General features: G+C 50.0%; 1 protein-coding gene across 1 annotated transcript in view; it reads left to right on the forward strand.

The window, feature by feature from the left end:
- BRWD1 (bromodomain and WD repeat domain containing 1) overlaps positions 1-22,850 on the forward strand; it is a 149,604-nt gene that overhangs the window by 80,286 nt on the left and 46,468 nt on the right. The window contains exons 21-27 of the mRNA XM_040423088.1: positions 9,713-9,865; positions 10,019-10,086; positions 10,779-10,977; positions 11,065-11,187; positions 11,687-11,795; positions 19,145-19,268; positions 20,191-20,273. Of these exons, the coding sequence (XP_040279022.1) occupies positions 9,713-9,865; positions 10,019-10,086; positions 10,779-10,977; positions 11,065-11,187; positions 11,687-11,795; positions 19,145-19,268; positions 20,191-20,273 (859 nt within the window). The remainder of the gene's footprint in view (positions 1-9,712; positions 9,866-10,018; positions 10,087-10,778; positions 10,978-11,064; positions 11,188-11,686; positions 11,796-19,144; positions 19,269-20,190; positions 20,274-22,850) is intronic.

A 22,850-nucleotide genomic window follows, 5' to 3' on the forward strand; every position in this document is an offset into this window, starting at 1 on the left:
CCTCTCCAGTACGTGGCGCTTTACCCGTCACCATGTTTAGCACGCCAGCACACCTATGTGGTGTCCCAGGTACGTACGCCTTCCCCTTCACAGGGGGGTACTCATACCACTGCCAAATGCTGTATCCGGCAGACTTTCCTTGTTCCAAGGTATCTCCTTTTCAGCTGGAGTAATTTCTCTATTCCAGGTGCTATATTCAACACACTCTCCTTGTCTCCTTGGTTTACCATATTATATCATCTCCAGAGGCTGTAGCCATTACACCTGTTTGGTTCTAGTGTACACCACAGGCGAAGTATACATGCCATGTTCAGTCGCTGTAGCCATGGCACCTGTCTGGCTCTAGTGTGCACCATGCAGCCACCTTGCTTCCTTCTTCAGTGGAGTACCTGTACCATCTCCAGATGCTGTTGCCATTACATCTGTCTGGTTTTTAGTTTGCACTGCACAACGTATTACTCCCTTATTCGGTAGAGTACCTGTATCATCTCCAGATGCTGTAGCAAGCGCAGTACCTATGCCATTTCCAGATGCTGTAGCTATGTCTCCACTCTCATTATCGTATGCACCATGCAATCAGATTACTCCCATTCAGGCGGAGTATTTAAAGTATCTCCAAGTGCTGTGCCCTATTGGTACAATCTGTGTCCCATACTGCTCCTGCATTACTGGGTGTATTTTCCTGGCTCTAATGTGTGCTAGGCAATCATGGGACCTCCTCTTCATGCTGAGTGATGGTACCATCCCCAGACGCTGTATTCTTCACCCTTTTCTCGTTCTAGTATGCATCTCATTACCATCATGCTCGGCGGTGTACTTGTACTATCTCAAGGCAGTGTATCTGACAGGCCATTGTGGTTGGAGTATGTACCTGGCAACCATTTGTTCTCCCCCCTTTTTGGGCGGAGTAGAGTTGCAATTCTTAGATCCAGTATATGGCTGGCCTGTTCAGAGCTGAGACCCGGTGCAGTACTTCCACGTCTTCTCATTGCCACCTGTTGTTGGCTGTCATGCTAGATTTTCAACCCTATAAAGTACTACTGTATTCCGCACAGTCGCGTTACCCCATTTCATGATGGAGTACTTGCGTTGTTTTTACTGCTTTTCTGTTTTATTTTCAGAGTTACGTGGTCCATTCCTGACAGAGTTCCTGGATCCCCACTGAATGCTCTGTCCTGCAGGGATACGAAGCATTGTGAGCACCAGCCGCTACTGCAGTTTTCGGGTCATCGCTGGACGTCCTCGCTGATATGGCTGTGACAGGACTAGTGAGCGCCACACACCTACTTGGCGGGTGGGATTTTCCGCTGCTCGCCCTGGTATCGGACATGGTCCCGTAGTTCTTCCATGGTCCGGGCGTTCTTGTACACCCTTATATATGTGGTGCTACATGACAGTAGTGCCGTCCCCTTGGGCCTTACCGTTTTCTGCACCTGTCAGTTCCTTCCCCCTTCCCTGGGGGTTTCATTGTGCTCTGCTGGTAGCTGGTTTCTACAGGTCAGTGTGGTCTCTCCCGGCTTGCCCTGACGAATTCTGCATCCTCTTCTGACATATGGATGTCTGGCCTTTCTTTTACAAAATCCAGGCTGCTGTACTTTCCCATTCCGGAGCAGTGTTATACAGTATGCTAGCCACTACACTTGGGATGGTTGGTTAACCATGGCCGATGTTGTTTTTCCCTATGATGGATACATTTCATTTTTCCCTTGATAATCTGGCTATTATTGTCCTCATGTGGTCCAGTCCTGTGGACCCTACTTGAGCCTCTGTCTGTGTAATCCTGCTTGGAGTCCCTGCCCCAAAGATTCTTTGTCCATCTAGCTGGCTGGTTACCTCTGGGGAATCTACTCGTGGCATCTCTGACTGCACATGCTCTGTATGACAGCTGCTTCTTTGGGCTTGGTTTGGTTCTTTTCCCTCCTGGGTCCCCATAGACTCTTCCCGTCTCCCCAGGTCAAGTACCTGGTGTCTGGGAGTTTAATGCTACGGTTTGCAATTTGGATTGTATTGCTCACTTTCGGGATGGAGCTTCCCTCTTTTTGAGAACTGTTCCTCCTTAGACTGTTTGGAGTCCTCTCCCTTCTACTCCAATATTTCTCAGACGTGTGTCTCCGCTTGTATTACCAAGGCCTGCGACTGTTTCCCTTTTCCCTGAGACTTCATGTGGCCAGGGATATCTCTGGTCTTACATTTCACAGCGATATTTTGTTAGTTTTTCGGAGGCTCGATCCTAGCCTCATTTTTTTAATGGGAAGCAGGTCTTTACGTTCCCTTCTACTGGCCATTACCTAGGACCCCCTCCTCCCCCAGGGGTTGGCTGTTTTCTCTAGCAGGATGGGGTTTCCACCTTCTCATAGGGTGTTTCTCTTTGCCCACAAGCCTTTGCTGCGGAAGGAGGCTCGCTCCCTTCCCATGGTTTCCTCTCTACCCTGGCCTTTACAGGAGGTTGGCCACAGACAGGCCATGTTTTTGGTCTGCAACAAGTTAGCTTTTTCCTTGCTGGGTCCTCTTTCTGGGTGGGTTCCTTTGCTTCCAGGATTTATTGAAGCGCCTTCCTTTTGCCCAGGGGTGGTCCACAGGGTCTTTTACCTTGTTTCCAGGAAGTTTTTCTCCTTGGTTAAGGACTGCTCTGTCCTTTTTTCAGGCATTTTTCCTCCTACCAGGTACCCTCATAGTCTAATTTTCTTGTTGGGTCTGTCCTCTTATGGAATATCCTCTTGGAGCATCCTTCCATTTGCAGAAGGCTAGTTCGTTACCAACAGACGTTGCTGACCTACTCTCCTGTTTGTTCAGGAGGAGCCCTGGTTCTTCCAGATCCTTCCTCGGGCTCTTTAGTCTGCACTTGTTCAACTCTTGGTTCTTGCGCAGGACATCTGTCTTGCTCACTATCCCACCTCGGGAGGAACTGGATGTTTCCCCTTGTTCCTTCTTGGGCTCTTTTCCCAGGCACTTGTCCTTGGAATCCTGACGGTCTCCTATATTTTTTCCTTTGGAACCATTTCATGCTATGGCCTCTCCTGGTCCGTTTGGGTCACAGGGTACTCCAGCACCTGTGCGTCCAACTTTCTCGCCCAATTCCTTGGGGGACACAGGAAACCTTGGGGTATAGCTCATCTCCATAGGAGGCGTGACACTAAGTGAAAGACTGTTAAGCCCCTCCTCCAGCAGCTATACCCTCAGCCTGGAGCGAGCGACTACCAGTTTTTTGCTTAGTGTCAAGGAGGCAAGACACTCTCTGCACTGCAGAGCTGTCTTTGCTAAAGATTTTATTTTTTTCTCTTTTTATTATTTTCAACTTTTTTCCCTTTTTCAACAGGGACAACAGAGTCGCAAAGACCTCTCTGTTTTCCCGGGGTTGAGCTGCGCCAGTGCCGGCTATCCGCACTGCTGCCTCCCCCACAGAAGAAAAGGAGGACCAGGGCAGCCCAGCTCCCCTGCATCCCGCCAGCACAAGGGTCGCCCGCCTGCAAGCCCCTCTCCAGCTTCCTGCCACTTCGGTGCCAGTGGCTGAAGGGGCGTCCCTGCTGGATGGACTGAGGGTGAAAACGTCGACTGGTGAGGTGGCTATGCAGCCGTTCCTACCCCCCCCCCCCCCCCCTCTGTTAGGGTTCTAACTTCTGTGTTCCCTCTGCCTAGCCTTGTCACATTACAAGGCTTACTGTCGGCTTCCCCCCTTTGTGTGTGGAGCAGGACGGAGCGGTGCTCGTGGGGGAGGGTTTACTGCACAAGTTTACCTCAGGTGCTGCGGCCATGTGGGGCCGCCTTTTGTTATCTCGGCCAGTGCTGCCGCTGTGTTCAGATGCCGGCTGACTTCTCTTGCCGGCTACCGGTGTGTCATTCGCCGCCGGTGTATAAGGAGGTGGTCGGGGGGCAATATTTTCTCGGCGGCATATTTGTTTGAATCGCGCGCGCGAAAGTTCCAGCGGGGGGCGGAGCTTCGTTCCGCTTCTCCTGTACATGTTAGACATTCAGTCGGGGGTGCGGACGTCTTCTTCCCGCTCATCGCTGGCCCCGCCTCCTCTTCGTGCCAGCCTGCTCTCAGGACGGATCGTTTTTACCTCAGGTGTTGCCGCTGCTGTTGCCGCTGCTGTTGCCGTCCGCTCCCACTGTGACCTGGTAGGACTGTTGACCCCTTCTAGCTCTGCACCCCTCTGGCCTGGACGCTTTTATATTACTTCAGCCAACATGTCTGACCCCTCAGCGCCGGCCGGTCCTTGGTATCACACCTGCACCGCATGTAAGGCGCCCCTCCCTCAAGGGCAGCCTGACCCGCATTGCTCGGCTTGCAAAGCCCCATTACAGGGTCCGCCATCTGTTGTGTCACCCCCTGGCCTCTTGGATCCCCCTGACTGGGCTAGATCCCTTTCCCAGGCTGTGGTCAACCTCTCTAACGTTGTGGGCCGCCTTGCAGAGGTATTGCCCTTATCGCAGCCGGATATTTCCCCTGCTGGGCCCTCCGGGTCCGCTATCTTAGCTGACCCGTCTGAGTCCCTCTCTCCAGGCGACACCTCCAGAGCCCGTCAACCCCAGAAGCGGTCTAGGGCGGAGCGCCTATCATCCTCGGATGCTTCAGTATCACCCCCAAGGGTGCGCTCTCAGTCGGGCCCTTCCTCGATACAGGATATGCCCTCTGAAGGGGAACTAGTTGATTCAGATTGTGATATGGACTCGGCCTTGCCTTCAAAACTGGCTTCTGCTGTGGGCCATCTTATTAACAATATTCGTGATACCTTTAAGATTCACGATGATCCTCCTAATTCTGAAAAAAACAGTGTTTCCTTCTTTCGCCATAAACAGACGTCTGCAGTTTTTCCCCTCCACACTGACTTCTCGTCGGTGGTTTCCAAGGCCTGGGCCCGCCCTGATGCCCGTTTTACCCCGCCTAAGAAGTTGGATATCTGTTATCCATTCCCGGCGGATTGCATTACAAACTGGGCGTCACCACCCAAAGTCGACCCCCCGGTGGCCCGTTTGGCAAAAAGCACGGCTATTCCCGTTGCTGATGGCTCTTCCTTACAATCCACTGAGGATCGCCGTATAGAGGCCATTACCAAAGGTATCTTTGCAGCCTCCGGTTCCGCCCTCCGGCCGGTCTTTGCTTCCGCTTGGGCTGGAAAAGCGGTTTCAGAGTGGGCTTCTCAGCTGGATCAGGAGCTTGAATCCGACGTCCCTATTCAGGACCTCCGTGCTCTAGCCCAACTTATCGTTCAAGCCGGCAAATTCGTCTGTGAGGCATCCCTTGATGCGGGGGCTCTCCTAGCCCGTTCGTCTGCCCTGGCCGTTTCGGCCAGGAGGGAGCTTTGGTTAAAGGTTTGGACGGTGGACTCCACGTCAAAGCGGTCTCTTACTGGCCTTCCCTTTACTGGTTCTCGATTGTTCGGGACCCGCTTGGATGAAATCATATCCGAAGCCACGGGGGGGAAGAGTACGCATCTTCCTCAATCTAGGACTAGGACCACCACTCGAGGCCGTCCCACTTTTTCTCGCTTCAGGTCTTCCCGCAGGGCTCCCGCACCTCGCACCTCTTCAGGTCCATCCCCTAACTCTGTCCAAGACAGACGTAAGAAACCTTTTTTTCGGACCCAGCCCTCCTGGCGCAAGTCACAGCCTGCCCGCCCTCCCGCGACCAAGCAGAACACTACCTGAAGGTGCGCCCCCACCCACCCGGGTGGGGGGATGTCTCTTCCTGTTCAGGGACTTCTGGCAGGCGCACGTCTCCGACGCCTGGGCTCTCGAAGTTGTGTCTTCCGGGTACAAACTCGAGTTTACGTCCCTCCCCCCAGTTCGGTTCTTTCGCTCCCGGGTTCCCCGGGATCCCCAAGGGGCGGCCGATTTCTTTACTGCCACTCGCACCCTTCTGGACAAAGGGGTCATCGCTCCGGTTCCCATGGAAGAAAGATTCGAGGGGTTCTATTCGAACCTTTTTGTGGTCCCAAAAAAGAAGGCTCGGTTCGTCCCATTCTGGATCTAAAACGGTTTAAACCGTTTCCCTTCGTCTTCAGCGATTCCGGATGGAGTCTCTCAGGTCGGTGGTGGCCTCTCTGGAAAAAGGGGAGTTCCTGGCCTCTATCGACATCCAGGACGCCTACCTTCATATTCCAATCGCTCGGTGTCATCAGTGCTTTCTGCGCTTTGCAGTGGGGTCCGACCACTACCAGTTCGTTGCTCTCACCTTCGGGCTGGCGACGGCCCCTCGCGTTTTCACAAAGGTCCTTGCCCCTGTCCTCGCCTTACTTCGTTCCAGGGGAGTTTTTCTTCTTCCATATTTGGACGATCTCCTTATCAAGGCACCCTCTCTGTCACTGACATCCGCCAGTGTGGACCTCTCGCTACAAACCTTACGCCGGTTCGGTTGGATTATCAATCTTCCCAAATCCGCTCTTGTTCCATCCAGGCAACTGATCTTTCTGGGGATGCTGTTGGATACAGATGCAGCGGAGGTTCGGCTTCCGTCAGAGAAGCGCCAGCTCCTTCATCGGTCGGTTCGGAGCCTTCTGACCCACCGCCATCCTTCCTTTCGGTTCAGCATGCGGGTCTTGGGACAGATGGTGTCCTGTTTTGAAGCAATCCCCTACGCGCAGTATCACTCCCGCACCTTTCAGACTGCCATTCTGTCCGCATGGGACAAGTCCCAGGAAAGTCTGGATCAGCACTTTCCCCTTCCCCCCCAGGTTCGCTCCTCTCTCCTCTGGTGGTTACGGACCCCTCTCCAAGGGAAGTCCTTCCTGCCGATAACTTGGTTGGTGATTACCACCGATGCCAGTCTGCGGGGTTGGGGGGGGGGGGTGTTTCCTCCTCGGTCCGTACAAGGCACTTGGTCTCCATCGGAGTCCAAACTGCCGATCAACGTTCTGGAGCTGAGGGCGGTTCTCCTTTCACTCCGGCATTGGACTTCGCTGCTTCAGGGTCACCCTGTTCGTGTCCAATCGGACAATGCCACGGCTGTGGCATACATAAATCATCAGGGGGGCACTCGCAGCGCGGCGGCGATGAGGGAGGTGTCTCTAATCCTTCGCTGGGCGGAAATTCATGTTCCAGCCATTCGGCCATTTACATCCCCGGGAGTGGACAATTGGGCGGCGGATTTCCTTAGCCGGATGACGATCGACCCGGGCGAGTGGTCTCTGCACCCCGACGTCTTCGAGTCTCTTTGCCTCCGTTGGGGTCGTCCGGACGTGGATCTCATGGCCTCCAGATTCAACCACAAGCTTCCCACCTTCATGGCCAGAACCAAGGATCCGGACGCTTACGGCGCGGACGCGCTCGTCCTTCCCTGGACGGAGTTCTCTCTCCTCTACGTTTTTCCGCCCCTGCCTCTTCTTCCACGAGTCCTTCGAAGATCGCGGCGGAGGGCACGCCTGCGATCCTAATAGCCCCGGATTGGCCTCGTCGTCCTTGGTACGCCGACCTTATGTTGCTCCTGGCAGACGCCCCCTTGCCTCTGCCTCTAAGAGAAGACCTCCTCTCTCAAGGGCCGATCTTCCACCAGCATTTAGGGTCGCTACGTTTAGCGGCGTGGCTATTGAGACCGCGGTCCTAACGCGGCGGGGGTTTTCTGCTGACGTGGTCCGTACCATGATTTGTGCGCGTAAACCGGCTTCGTCCAGGATTTATTACCGAACCTGGCGGGCCTATTTGAATTTCTGCGAGACCTTAGATGTTCATCCCCTTCGGTTTTCTCTCCCCACGATTTTATCCTTCTTGCAGTCTTGTCTGGACTTGGGTTTAGGTCTCAGTACCCTAAAGGGTCAGATCTCAGCGCTTTCGATCCTTTTTCAGCGACCTCTGGCTCCGCTCGGTCCAGTTAAGACTTTTCTTCAGGGGGTTGCTCACTATGCTCCCCCGTATCGCGTTCCCGTTCCATCTTGGGATCTTAATGTTGTGCTGACGGCTCTCCAATCTTCTCCTTTCGAGCCTTTGCGCAGGGTTTCCCTTCGCTTGTTGTCTTGCAAAGTTTTTTTCCTCGTTGCCATCACGTCTCTTCGGCGTGTGTCTGAATTGGCGGCACTTTCTTGCGTAGAACCCCTCTTGGTTTTTCACCAGGACAAGGTGGTTCTCCGCCCGGTTCCGGATTTCCTTCCGAAGGTGGTGTCCGCTTTTCACCTGAATGAAGATATTGTCCTTCCTTCTCTGTGCCCGTCTCCGTCTCATCCTCGGGAACGGGATCTTCACCGTCTGGATGTTGTTAGAGCTCTGAGGATCTACTTGGATGTAACTAGACCCTTGCGGCGCTCGGATTCTCTATTTGTGGTTCCGGAGGGTCCGCGCAGGGGGCTGGCGGCATCTAAAGTGGTTATTGCCCGCTTCATCAAGATGGCTATTGCTGAGGCTTACCGTGCTAAGGGCAGGGAACCGCCCTTTGGTGTTACCGCTCATTCTACCAGAGCGGTCGGGGCTTCCTGGGCTCAGCGAAATCGAGCTTCGGCTGAACAATTGTGTAAGGCGGCCACCTGGTCTTCTTTGCACACTTTCACCAAGTTCTACAAGGTGAACACTTATGCATCGGCGGATGCTGCTTTGGGCCGCCTGGTCTTGCAGGCGGCGGTGCCTTAATGCCTATGGTGCTTTAATTCATCTTGGGTTGTGGTCCCTCCCTATTTGTGGACTGCTTTTGAACGTCCCAAGGTTTCCTGTGTCCCCCAAGGAATTGGCCGAGAAAACGAGATTTTTGTATAACTTACCAGTAAAATCTCTTTCTCGCTCTTCCTTGGGGGACACAGCACCCACCCATTGTTTTGGTTACCCTGACGGGAGTTTTGACTTGTTGGTGTTAATTTGGTTGATCCTTGCCTTTGTTTTAACTACTTGGGCACATAACTGGTAGTCGCTCGCTCCAGGCTGAGGGTATAGCTGCTGGAGGAGGGGCTTAACAGTCTTTCACTTAGTGTCACACCTCCTATGGAGATGAGCTATACCCCAAGGTTTCCTGTGTCCCCCAAGGAAGAGCGAGAAAGAGATTTTACTGGTAAGTTATACAAAAATCTCGTTTTTTGCATGAGATTTCCTTCCCACCCTCGGGGACTGCTTTGGGACATCCCATGGTGCTGTGTCCCCCAATGACATTAACGAGAAAATTGGATTTTTGTAATCTACCGTAAAATCCCTTTCTCGTTCAATTCATGGGGGGACACAGATCCCACCCTCTGTTTTTCCTTACTCTCCCTGTCACCGGGCTGCTGTTCTCGTTTCCTTTCCCGGTCCAGGACATGTTGGTTCTTCGCTTTTGTTTCTCTCTGCTACTGCTATTGGTACAAACTGATTAGCCTAGTGGCTGTGGAGAGGGTATAGCTCCCCCTGGGCAGAGCCAACCTTTTTAATATCTAGTGTCGCCACCTAGTGGTAGCTGGGCATATACCCATGGTGCTGTGTCCCCCAATGCATTGAATGAGAAAGGGATTTTACGGTAAGTACAAAAATCCAATTATCCGCTTGTTCAGTCCCCTGCGGCTCCAGGGCAGCTATTTTGGTGTTCCCCACTATCATGCACTAATGATTTCACGTGACTGTTGCATTCCTGGTCTGAGTAGCTCCGCTTGCATTTACGACATGTGACCATAGAGGGCAGCGATTGGCTGCAGTAGTCACATGAGGCGGGGGTTTTTATTTTTCAAGTCTTGGAATAGCCCCCTTTTGTGTTTCTGTTAGCCTGTCACAAAAAGGCAGCAGTGTTTAAGCATTATTTTTTATTTATTTTTTACTTTGCGGTGTCTAGGAAAACTTACGGGCTCATAATTTGAGGCTGCGCAAGAAGATAGCATCTCGTATACGACCATCGCGCCGTACTGTGGAAGAGTTTCTTGAGCTGTCTTGCGAAGAAGATGACGGTACCAGGTCTTCTGCAGAGGAAGAGAATGCAAGTGACCAAGTATGTAATAGATGTATTTTTATAGTCTGGGTAGATCAGACTCCTTACAAAATCATTAAGGGGGTTTCAAAACGCTACCGCAGGCGCCCTATCCGATGGCCAGCAGCATTAAGAGGCTGTTCACATTAAATGTATGATTTCTTCTCTTTGCAGCTGGAAAATCAAACTGATAATTCAGTGGAGTCTTCTTCAGAAGATGAAGATGACTGGAGAAACACAAGGTAAAATTATTAACCTTATAATGGAGGTTATACCGTGTACCAAGGCCTCATTCATTACTCATGAGATCTAGACTGTCACTAGGCTCTTTTTAAGAAACCTATTTGAGGCTACACAGACTTTTTGTAGCAGGATTTAACTATTGAGCTGCCGCAAATTGTTGAAGTGCACAGCGCTTTCCCCAAAAAAGTGTGTGGGGTTTACCGAGAGGGGGCAAGCTCATAGCTGGTATGGATTGGACTCATCGAGGGCCAGAGATGCACATAATTAGGCACATCTTATACCAGTGCAAACTTCACCATGACTGACCTATGAATCCATTGACTTTCATGCAACTAAGTGCACTTTTGTTGACAGCAGCTGTCACTTAATTGGTAAAAAAAAAAAAAAAAGCCTGGCTACAAATGTTCCCATCTGCATCAGAGGCTCTGTTAGGAGCATCCATCGCAGATTCTGTTAAAAATGCAGAGAAAAATAGCACAGCACTATTTTGTCAGGTGAAATGGCAAACGGAAACCCAACTGACAGAACGATAGTTAACGAGGGCCAGCGAGTGCCTTTAGTTTCCATCATTGTCCTTTTTCTGCTCCTATAACAGAGCAGAACAATAGAAATAAAGAGCAGCGATGTGAACAGAACCGAACATGTATGAAGAATGTGTATAAAGCTGCATCTTCTTTTCTGCTCCCCGTAGTGACTTATCCAGCGAGTACTCTGATTGGACCACAGATGCTGGAATTAATCTTCAACCACCAAGCTGTAATTCCACCCGGCGTAAAGTTAAGAAGCTGGCAAGCAGTTCTGAGGAGGAGACTTCGGCAGGAGAGAAATCCACAGAAGGAAAGCGCACCCCCAAAAGGGAGAGGCGTAAAAAAGCCACTACGGGAAATGAGGTATGTTGTAACATCAGACGTAAGGCATTTGATTGTGATTTGTATCCATTCTATGTGTACGTTACACTCTGTATGACCTGTACATAGACAGCAAGATTGCCTGAAAGGGTTCCTCTAAACAGAGAAATCTCAAACGACTGTCGTCCCTCTAATTGGATCACGGACACAACCCCTCGAAGGTCCCCTTTTGTTCCACAGATGGGAGATGAGGTGAGTTCTGTGTTTTATTGAAGTTTTATATCAAGTTATTTTAGCAACGTCAGCAGTGGTCAGCAACCTTCGGCACTACAGCTGCTGTGAAACTACAACTCCCAGCATGCCACACTTGCTTGGCGTTTTTTTTTTTTTAAAGTCCCATAGAAGTGAAAGGAGTAGTTTCAGAACAGCTAGAGCGCTGGAGGTGGCTGAATCCCTGCTTATATAGTCAACTGAAAATGCTGTGTCTGGCGACTGGTGTGGGTCTGACATCTGCAAATCTCGAAAATGACGGTGGTCCTTTTCCTGAGTGAGCACTCTCGACTCTGCTGAGTCTTCCATTCCCTTTGATAGGAAATGATGACAAAGGCTCACATACCCATGTTCTCTTAATTAGCGGTCAGACCCCTCCAAAGAAATGTGTGTTTGATGTGCCATAAGGGTATCGTGTGAAATCCCCTTTAAATCGGACTTGGTTCTTTTTGATTCATCTCTCAATTTCTCTGTTTATTAGGTCATCTACTTTCGACAAGGCCATGAAGCATACATTAATGCTGTCCAAAGAGCCAACCTCAGTATTGCTAATTCATTAAAGGAGCCATGGAGAAAATGTGGGGCTCAGGGTAAGCCTCTTCTACTCATCTACTAGGGGTCTATTGACGTTTTGTTTGGCAAGTTCTACTGAGCGGGTCCCAGCACTTGCACTATGGGGAATTTATTATGACCATGGATATTTAAAGTCAGTTTTGCTGGAATTTTTTTTTTGTAATGTGTATGGGCAGTAATAATGACCATTTTTGTAATATTCTTTAGTTGCTGAAATTGTACATTTCTCCCCGTCTTCTATTTAAGGACGTGTGTGTGTGTGTGTGTGTGTGTGTGTGTATATATATATATATATATATATATATATATATATATATATATATATATATAATGTCCAAAAAACGGGCAGCACTCCAGGCTTGTAATGAAAAATGCAAAACTTTACTCCCCCATGTGACAAGGCAATGTTTCGGGCTCAATGTGAGCCTTTCTCAGGCTTGAGAAAGCCTCACATTGAGTCGAAACGTTGCCTTGTCACATGGGGGAATAAAGTTTTGCATTTTTCATTACAAGCCTGGAGTGCTGCCCGTTTTTTTGGACTTTACACATTGGGCAAGCTTATTCCCATTGGGCTTTGCACCTGAATTTTTTTTCTATTTTAATTTTTTTTTCTCTTTTTGGTTTCTAGTGCTGCCATCTTTTGGTATGTATGTATGTGTGTGTATAAAAAATATAAAGGGGCTCACACCGGGTCGTAATGGATGCTGAGGGTTCACCACCTTACTGGGTCACCCAGTCCCAGTAAAGGATTATATATATTAGTTCCCTGTCGGGCAGTGTGATCTCTACATTTCTCGCCCATATTCATTGGGGGACACAGAGACCGTGGGTATAGCCATGTCCTCTAGGAGGCGTTGACACTAGTAAAAGCTGTTAGCTCCTCCCCTGGCAGCTATACCCCCTCCAGCCTGGAGAGAGAGCTTCAGTTTTTTCTAGTGTCAATAGGAGGCAAGACCTTCCTGCCTTATGCAGGGTGGCTTACTCAGCCAATTCTTTATTTTTTATTTTTTATTTTTCCTTTTTCCCTTTTAGGTTTGGGAAACAGTCGCCCAGCCTCTCTGTTATCCCGGGGGAGCAAGGCCGGTGTCTGAGTCCCTCACCGCTCGACCTCCCCACAGAAGCGAAAGGAGGATCCAGGGCAGCCCAGCTCCCCTGCTTCCGCCAGCAGCAAGGGGTCACCTAGGTCCGCCAGGAAAGGAAAGGAAGACTAGACCCTCCTGCCACTCGCCGGTGTGGTGGGTGCCAGCTTGCTGAGGAGGTGACCCTGCTGGGAAAAGGTGACCTTGAGGGTCCACTTAGGGAGGATGAAGATGAGGGTGAGTACACGGGACTAGGTGAGTATGGTAACCCTCTTTCCCCCTCCCTCTCCCCTTTGGCGGCATAATTTTAAGGGGTCTAATAGGGGGTTAATAGGCAACTCGGGCTCCAACTTATAAGTAGCCCTGGACCCCTGAGGACAGGCTCCTTCACTCCCCCTCGGTGCAGATGGTGACTAGGGCAAATATAGGGGGTTAATTTTCCATGCCCCTGCTATTAGCCTAGGACCTCCTGAGGACAGACTCCCCTCACTTGTCCCCTCGTGGCCGTTGGTGACTTAGGCACTAGATGGGGGGTTAATTCTTTGTCCCCGACTCACATCGGCGGGGCGAACAGGACAGGCAGGGAGGGGAGCGGATGAATCTCCCGCTCCCGATATCCGACGCCATAATTCCGCCCTTTTCGGAAGCGGGCGGCCAAGCGCCCTTTCGAAAAAGGTTAATGCCTGCACTGGCCGATATCGCGATGACTCGCGCCGCGAGGCTCTTACTTTACATGGGGCCGCGGGGGTGGACATCATCGGTCAGCCGGGCGCCGCAAAGATTTAAGCCCCGTTTTCACATTGGGCTTACAGGTGTCCCGAAGGGGGATGTTTCCTTTCAGCCCTGTTTTTTTCTCCCGACCCGCGGCCGGTGTGTGCATCTCGTGCACTGCTGCAGGTCCTCCAGCCGTCCGGCAGGGTTTCTCGTCGGGCCACGCATCAAACTTTAGGCCCAGCTTTGCGGCATGCTAGGCCGCAACTTCCTCCTCGGGTATAAGAGGGAGGGGGGGGGGGGCAGCGCACTGGCGCGAATTCTCCCGCCTAGCTTGTCCCCCCTCCCTCAGAAGCCCGCTGAGCACTGCCCCTGGTCTTTTTACCCCTTCCTGGCCGGCCACTTCTGTTTAGGCCGGTACCGTATTTTCAGGGGTTTAGGCCTCTTTCACACTTGCGTTGTTGGGATCCGGCATGCACTTCCGTTGCCGGAGGTGCCTGCCGGATCCGGAAAAACGCAAGTGTACTGAAAGCATTTGAAGACGGTTCCGTCTTCAAATGCTTTCAGTGTTTACTATGGCACCCAGGACGCTATTAAAGTCCTGGTTGCCATAGTAGGAGCGGGAGCGGTATACTTACAGTCCGTGCGGCTCCCGGGCGCTCCAGAATGACGTCAGAGCGCCCCATGCGCATGGATGACGTGATCCATGTGATCACATGATCCATGCGCTTGGGGCGCCCTGACGTCACTCTGGAGCGCCCCGGGAGCCGCACGGACGGTAAGTACACTGCTCCCCCGCTCCCCGCTACACTTACCATGGCTGTCAGGACTTTAGCGTCCCGGCAGCCATGGTAACCACTCTGAAAAAGCTAAATGTCGGCTCCGGCAATGCGCCGAAACGACGTTTAGCTTAAGGCCGGATCCGGATCAATGCCTTTCAATGGGCATTAATTCCGGATCCGGCCTTGCGGCAAGTGTTCCGGATTTTTGGCCGGAGCAAAAAGCGCAGCATGCTGCGGTATTTTCTCCGGCCAACAAACGTTCCGTACCGGAACTGAAGACATCCTAATGCATTCTGAACGGATTACTCTCCATTCAGAATGCATTAGGATAATCCTGATCAGGATTCTTCCGGCATAGAGCCCCGACGACGGAACTCTATGCCGGAAGACAATAACGCAGGTGTGAAAGAGCCCTTAGAGATGCAGTGCGATTTTGTTTTTCATATGCAGGATTTAACCCCTTCCTGCCTCTTATCCAGCTTGAGGCTAGGCATCACAGTTTCATAATATTGTCCGCATCAATACGTAGTGGGTACACCATTGCACATAATATGGTGAGTGCGTTCCAGCAAGTCGAGTGTTTTCACTGACCCTGTATTCTCTATCCACCACTCCTCCTTCTCTGGGAAGGTGGTTATGCTGGCACTCTGGTTTAGCTACTACAGCGTGTTTTCCTCCACAGGTGCAGCTTTTATGCTAATGGTCGTGGTCGCTGCAGTGGGACGTCCCCCTCAGGTAGGGGTCATACCCTGGCGCTAGCTTTGGCAGTTGCTCCTGTTCAACGCCCTTCCCAGGTAGAGTTTTTACGGTAGCTCTACTTCACTGGAGGCAGTATGGTACATGGCTTCTACGGGATAGTTTCAGGCCTCCCCCTCAGTTTTGCGCTGACGGGCAAGCGCTGGCTATTACTGGGGGAGTGGTATTTGTGTTACCACTCCATACTAGGGTTCTTACTGCACAGCTCCTTCGTCAGGTGGTGGATTCTTCTAGCACTGCATTCGGTGGCCTCTGCGGGTGGCCCCTCCTCTGCTGGGGTATGGGGCTAGCAATACAGTGTGACTCTCCTTGCCTGGCTTCCTCCTCAGGCGCAGTTTTTGCACAGCCACTATATCCTTGGCTACTTCTGTATAGCGCCATTCTCAGATGGGGAATGGGCTTAGACCTAGCCTATTCCTCTCCTTCTGTCTTTTTGCTCCTCTGGCTTATGGTTCATAGCCACCCCGCAAGCCTTGGTAGCTTCTGCGTTACTACCTTTCCCTTAACTGCATTGCACGGGGTATTTCTTTGGTGGCCGTCCATTTCCAGACATGCTCCGGTCCCGACTGGTGGACTGTGGCGCCCACCACATCCCCTCCTTCTACAGGGAATCCTCCCACTACACGAAAGGTTCCCTCCTTCTCTCCGAGCAAGAGATCCGGAAGCATGCGGCGTGGACTCCCTGATATCCCCTTGGCAGGAGTTATACCTACTTACGTGTTTCCCCCCTTCCCACTCCTACCGGGGTTCTACGGAAGATCTAGATGGAGGGCATTCCGACGATCCTAGTCTCCCTGGATTGGCCCCGTCGCGCGTGGTATGCCAACATCGTTCTCCTTCTAGGAGACGTCCCTTGGTCATTGCCACTCAGAGACGACCTTCTTTCTCAGGGTCCGGTCTTCCATCAGCATTTAAAGTCTCTTCGTTTGACGGCGTGGCTATTGAAACCGCCATTCTGACGCGGAGAGGGTTTTCGGCGGACGTCATCCGCACTATGATTCAGGCCAGGAAGCCTGCATCGCCCAGGATCCATTATAGGACCTGGAGGTCCTTCATGGGCTTCTGTGAAAGCCGGGGCATTCCCCCATTCTGTTTTTTTCTCCCCACGGTCCTGTCCTTTCTACAATCAGGGTTGGACCTTGGGTTAGCCCTTAGTTCCTTGAAGGGTCAGGTGTCGGTGCTTTCTGTCCTGGGGGACACAGCTTTTCCAGCATCCCCTGGCCCCCCTTGGCCATAAAAACCTTCCTTCAGGTAGTAGCCCATACGGTTCTTCCGTACCGTCCTCCTCTACCGCCTTGGGATCTGAATATAGTCTTCTCAGCGCTCCAGACTTCTCCCTTGAGCCCTTGCAGGAGATCTCCCTCCGACTCCTGTCCTGGAAGGTAGTTTTTTCTTGTGGCTATCACATCCATCTGACGGGTGTCCGAGTTGGCGGCGCTCTCTTGCAGAGAAACCCTTCCTGGTTCTTCACAAGGATAAGGCAGTTCTCCGGCCCATTCCTTCTTTTCTCCCGTAGGTGGTGTCTGACTTCCATATCAACGAGAAATTGTCCTTCCCTCACTGTCCCTCTCCTTCACACCCTAAAGGAAAGGAGTTATGCCATTTGGATGTTGTCAGGGCTCTGAAGATTATTAGCAGCCTCCACTTTCTTCCGCCGTACGGACTCCCTTTTTGTCATTCTGGAGGGTGCTCGCAAGGGATTGGCGGCCTCCAATGTGGCAATCGCACGTTGGATTCGGGCTGCAATTGCGGAGGCATACTGCTCCCGGGGCAGGGTCCCGCCCTTAGGTGTCACGGCTCACTCCACCAGAGTGGTGGGCGCATCTTGGGCTCGGAGGAATCGCGCTTTGGCTGCACAGTTGTGTAAGGCGGGTACTTGGTCCTCCTTACGCACATTCACAAATTCTACCAGGTGCATACCAGATGCATTGGCAGACGCTGCCTTGGGCCGCATGGTCTTGCAGGCGGCAGTTTCTTAGATGCCTGCAGGGACGCTGGCTTCCATGGGTCTGTGGTTAACTTGCCTTTCCTACTGCTCGTGCACAAACTGAAGCTCTCTCTCCAGGCTGGAGGGGGTATAGCTGCCAGGGGAGGGGCGAACAGCTTTTACTAGTGTCAACGCCTCCTAGAGGACATGGCTATACCCACGGTTCCTGTGTCCCCCAATGAAGAGCGAGAAAGAGATTTTACTGGTAAGTTATACAAAAATCTCCTTTTTTCGTTGTGTAAGCCCGTATGCTGAGAGCGAAGTGTAACAAGTTGACAGGAGAGAGATAAATTACAGCGATTGCTCGCTATTGAGAAGGCAGAGAGACAGGGAAAAGCTGTTCTACACTATACGTATAACTGTCCCTATATAGTGTAGAACAGCTGTCTCTCTGCCTTCTCAATAGTGAGCGCTCGCTGTTTGCTGTAATCCATCTCTCTGTCAGCTTGTGACACATCGCTTCCAGGATATGGGCTTACTCGGGTAACAATGTAGAGATCGCAGCCAGTTGGGGGAAATAATATATATATATTTTATAGCCAGTTTTACGGCTATATAGGAGAGAGGCAGTGAGGGCAGCAGCAGTCAGCCTGGAGGCATCTTCACAGTTCAGTAAATAGAAGCCGGGGAGCGCTGGACAAAATGGGCCCCTTCAGAGCGATTTTTTTATTTTTTTTTCCTAATAGAAATGTACAATTTCAGTAATTAAAGGGGTTCTCCAGGCTCTCCTTTATTGATGACCTATACTCAGAATGGGTCATCAACATCAGATCGGCGGGGGTCTGACACCCAGCACCCCTGCCAATGAACTGTATGAGGAGACGTGCAGTCTCCCGTCTCTTCCTGCTCTGCTGCTGCTGCTTTGCAATAGACATACAGCGGAAAGCCGGAAAAGAGACGGGAGACTGCACGCCTCCTCATACAGTTGATCGGCAGGAGTGCTGATCTGATATTGATGACCCATTCTGACTATAGGTCATCAATGTAGGAGAGCCCGGAGAAGTATACTACAAAAATGCTCATTATCACTGCCCCCTACACATTTATAAAAAAAACTAATGGCAGTTCCACTTTAAACCTAAGGGCTGTTTCACACGAGCGGATGCCGTGCGTGACATCCGCTGCGTGAATGACAGCCAAGACCCGATGCAGACTGCAGAAGCACGGAGCATTAACATGATTGATAATGCTCCGTGCCTCTCTGTGATCTCTTTACTACGAAATCACAGTGAGATAAAGTTATCACTGTGATTTCGTAGTAAAGAGATCAGAGAGGCACGGAGCATTATCAATCATGTTACTGCTCCGTGCTTCTGCTGTCCGCATCGGGTCTTGGCTGTGATTCACGGAGCGGATGTCACGCACGGCATCCGCTCGTGTGAAACAGCCCTAACACTTTAGTCTAGAAAAACGTTTCCAGTTTTCCTACTCCACCCTCGTACTGGAGTAAGGTTGCGACATTTTACAAGGGTTCGGTGATAAATCTGGAGTGAAGCTCATTAACATAGCTAACCACGCCCATTTCACCCATATTTCAGAACTGGAATAAGTGGTGTAAAAATGCAAAAAGTTGCATAATTTTTGGAAAGTGAGCCCAAAAAGCCTAATTTTTCCGATTTTTTTAAGCCAGAATTCTGGAGTGAAGGCATGATAAATCAGGGCCACTGAATATATCCTTGGGCCCCTATGTACCCAGCGTATGCCAAAAGTCTTTTTGGAGCATGCTGGGCTGCTGTTAGTCAGTGTACACTTTTTTTTTTATATACTGTGCATAGATGGACACTTTTTTTTCTTATATTCGAGAACTTGTGGAATATTTTATATTTTTCAGTGGGGGTCTTTGGCCAAAGTGTGTCGCTATAAGACTGTATAGCGGCATATGTAGGAGGCTTCCTTCGAAGTGTACATCCAAGAGAAACAAATTGTGAAGGGACCCTTAGTTTGGGGTGGCGGTGTTGTAGAGTTGACCCAGGCTCTGTAAGAAAACTTCTGCATTAGAGGATGCTTCACCCCCACATCTTGGAGAGATTAACGTATTATGTTTTGACTAGGACCAGGAATTGGTGAAAATTGTTGGATCCGATATGAAATTGGACCTCCCACTTTGTGCTGTCTTAAACTTGCCTTGATAGACCATGTTAGTGGAAAGATCACGGAACAGTCCTTCTCTCTCAAGTATGTTCTTCTTTGTTTCCATGTGTCTATAATATTATCTGACTGCTATCTGCAAACACAAAGAAATGTCAAAATGCATTTAAAGGGGCTGTAGATGATCGATGGGTCCTCCCTGGTTGTTGTAATGTCAGCGGTAAACCAGTATGAGGCTTTGGTAAGACAAGGGTTAAACAGTTTCCAGGAAAGACCAGAAACGTCTCACTGCTCTTGCACGATAGATTAAGGCTGGATTCAGACGCTCCGGACTGAACTTCCAGCACTGCCGGGGTCTCATAGCATTATGTTGATTTATGATGCTATGGAAGCTTTATAGTTCTGGAATTTATTGGATAACACTGACAGCTTTGTCACTGCTATACAATACATTCCAGAACTCTTAGGGTTACATAGCATCATAAATCAATATAATGCTTTGCGACCCCGGCAGCGCTGGAAGTTCAGGACAGGACGGGTGCTGCACTGCGAGTCCGGGGCGTGACACTCGCTCATCTGAAAAGGGCATAAGGGGTTATTCCCATCTACTAAAGTAATGGCATGCTGCTAGGATGTCCTATGAAAATTCTGTCACTTTATAAGACTGGAACACCCCTTTTTAACTTCCCATTTACTATACTACTATGGTCTTATAGAAGTGTTTTAGCTCAGGTCGAGTTTGAAACAGCGGTGGTCAAAATCAGTCCCACAAGTGACTTTTGAAGTAAGCTTCCCCCAGAAATAGCAGAAAACACACTAGCCTGTACACTGCACTTTCCTTGCTGTAAATAATTGTAGAAACTCTGCTAGTGTGAACAAAGTCTTCAGCTTATAGAATAGTATTCCAAGGGTAAGTTACAGTTTTAAAAATGTCGTAATGGTAATATACCTGAAAGTAATAACGAGCACGGTTTTGGCTTCATATTTTAGACTGTGTTTTTATTTTTAGATATCATGACATGCCGGATGTGATAGACTTCCTTGTCCTGAGGCAGTTCTATGATTATGCACGTCGCACAGATTGGCAGGCGGGTAAGTTCAGGTATTGCTGCTATATTTCAGTGAAGAGTAGCCTGCACATAAGGTCATGCCTCCATTAAAACTTTAGTGGGGACTCCTGTGTTGTGGAAAATATGGGACAATGCCCCACTTCGTCTGACAAATACACATCAGATGGAGCTTTCTTAAAGGGAGTCTGTCACCAACCTGACCGGTTTTAAACCAGGGTGGATAAAAATCTATGATTTAAATATTTTATTTATTTTTTAAATCAGATTTTTTTAATTTTATATAAAATGCTTTTTGAGGAAAATATATTACCATCCAAAGGTTATTCCATCATGAAATAAAGATACATTTTTTAATTATGTAGAATAAGGCTGCGTAGGTTTAATTTTTTTGGTAAATAAATTCCATTAATCCATTCACAATGGGAGGGAAGAAATGCAAATGAGCTCCTAACAAGCTTTGCCGCTAATGCCACCAGATGTAAGGCAGCTATCCTATAAGTCAATATTCAAATCCTAAAATAAGCCTTGAGACATGACTTGGATATTAAATAAGCCAGCACCTCATCTGCAGACAGCTGTTTCGGGGTGATTGCCCCTCATTAGTGCAGAGCAGAGAGTACTGGCTTAACTGGGTAGGAGGCCTGTGTCCGAAACAGCTGTCTGCAGATGAGATGCTGGCTTATTTAATATCCAAGTCATGTCTCAAGGCTTATTTTAAGAGCTGAATATTGACTTATAGGATAGCTGCCTTACATCTGGTGGCATTAGAGGCAAAGCTTGTTAAGAGTTCATTTGCATTTCTTCCCTCCCAGAATTCCAGAAGAGCATGTATGGCCTATAAGTCTCCTCACACTGATTTAAGGTGCTCTCTCCCTAAGGAGAGTTAGTTTCCCCCTTTGTCCATTCACAATGTCATGCTTTTCCAGAGGTTTTTGTAAGATTATTGGGCAGTTTCTCTGCCTACAAGATATTATCACAGATGCTTGGTTTACTTTTGCAGTTCTCAAAACTGAATTTGACTCAGCAGAGATCACATGCCTCTTCACAGCAAAAATGTTATAACATGAACAGAGTTGAGAAAAAGACCTTAAACGGGTTATCCCATCTTAGACAATGGGGGCATATCGCTAGGATATGCCCCCATTGTCTGATAGGTGCGGGTCCCACCGCTGGGACCTGCACCTACAAGGAGAATGGAGCGGAGAAAGTGGAGGAGGGCGCACTGCGCATGCGCAGCCGCCCTCCGTTCATTTCTATGTAGCCGCCGAAAATAGCCCAGCTGGCTCGGCTATTTCCGTCGTCCCAACAGAAATGAATGGTAGCGTTGGCCGCGCATGCGCAGTGCGCTCCCATTCACTTCAATGGGAGAGGCTGGGAGCTGTGCCTGGTGGTGGACGAACCCTGGGAAACCCGGGGTCCTCCAGCCACAACTCTCTCCCCGGCTCCGTTCTTGTTGTAGGTGCGGGTCCCAGAGGTGGGACCCGCACCTATCAGACAATGGGGGCATATCCTAGCGATATGCCTCCATTGTCTAAGATGGGATAACCCCTTTAATCCTAACTTCTACAAACCTATGAATGCAGAATCAACCTAATCAAACTAATATGAAAAGTTATTCTAAAAATCTTCATCTACTTGCATATTATAAGTTATACCAGCAAGAATTATGTAGAAAACTATGATTTAAATTGTGATTTAAATCCTTTTGATTTAAATCAAATCCACCCTGCTTATTTCACAAGGGGTCGTGGCAACAGTTGGTACTCGACGGTGCCCGGTATTCTTACTCTAGTGCTATGAGTGCTGCCAGTGTATACGGTGGCTATTCCTCATTGTGTTCTTTTGGTGCTGGTTTTGGGCATGATTATAACTCCTCTGTCTTCTCAGGGGGTTTACTAGCATCACTTGTGTCCTAGAGACTCCCATCTCCATGGGCCTCTGTTGTTCCAGTCAGTCATGATATTGTCCGCATCAGTAGTAGTGCGGTACACCATTGCACATATATGGTGAGTACGTTCCAACGACTCAAGTGCTTCACTGACTGTATTCTCTATCCACCACTCCTCCTTTTCTGGGACAGTGGTTATGCTGGCCCTCTGGTAGCTGCTAGAGCATGTTCTTCTCCACAGGTGCAGCCTTTTGCTAATGCTCGAGTTCATGGAAGCTGCAATGGGACATCCCTTCAGGTAGGGGCCCTACCCTGGCGCTAGCTTGGCAGTTGCTCCTGTTCAGCGCCGTTCCAGGTAGAGTTTTTAAGGTTGCTCTACTTGAACTGGGGCAGTATGGGACGTGGCTTCTACGGATAGTTTCAGGCCTCCCCCTCAGTTTTGTGCTGACGGGGCAAGCGAGGTCTACTACTGTGGGAGCGGGATTGCGTTACCACTACATACTTGGGTTCTGTCTGTTCAGCTCTTTCGTCAGGTGATGGACTCTTCTAGCACTGAGTTCGGTGGCCTTTGCGGGTGGCCCCTCCTCTGCTGGGGTATGGGGCTAGCAATACAGTGTGACTCTCCTTGCCTGGCTTCCTCCTCAGGCAGAGTTTTTTTTTTTTTTTGCGCAGCCACTTAATCCTTGGCTACTTCTGTATAGCGCCAGTCTC

Source organism: Bufo bufo, chromosome 3, assembly GCF_905171765.1.
Source record: "Bufo bufo chromosome 3, aBufBuf1.1, whole genome shotgun sequence".
NCBI classification, from domain to species: domain Eukaryota; kingdom Metazoa; phylum Chordata; class Amphibia; order Anura; family Bufonidae; genus Bufo; species Bufo bufo.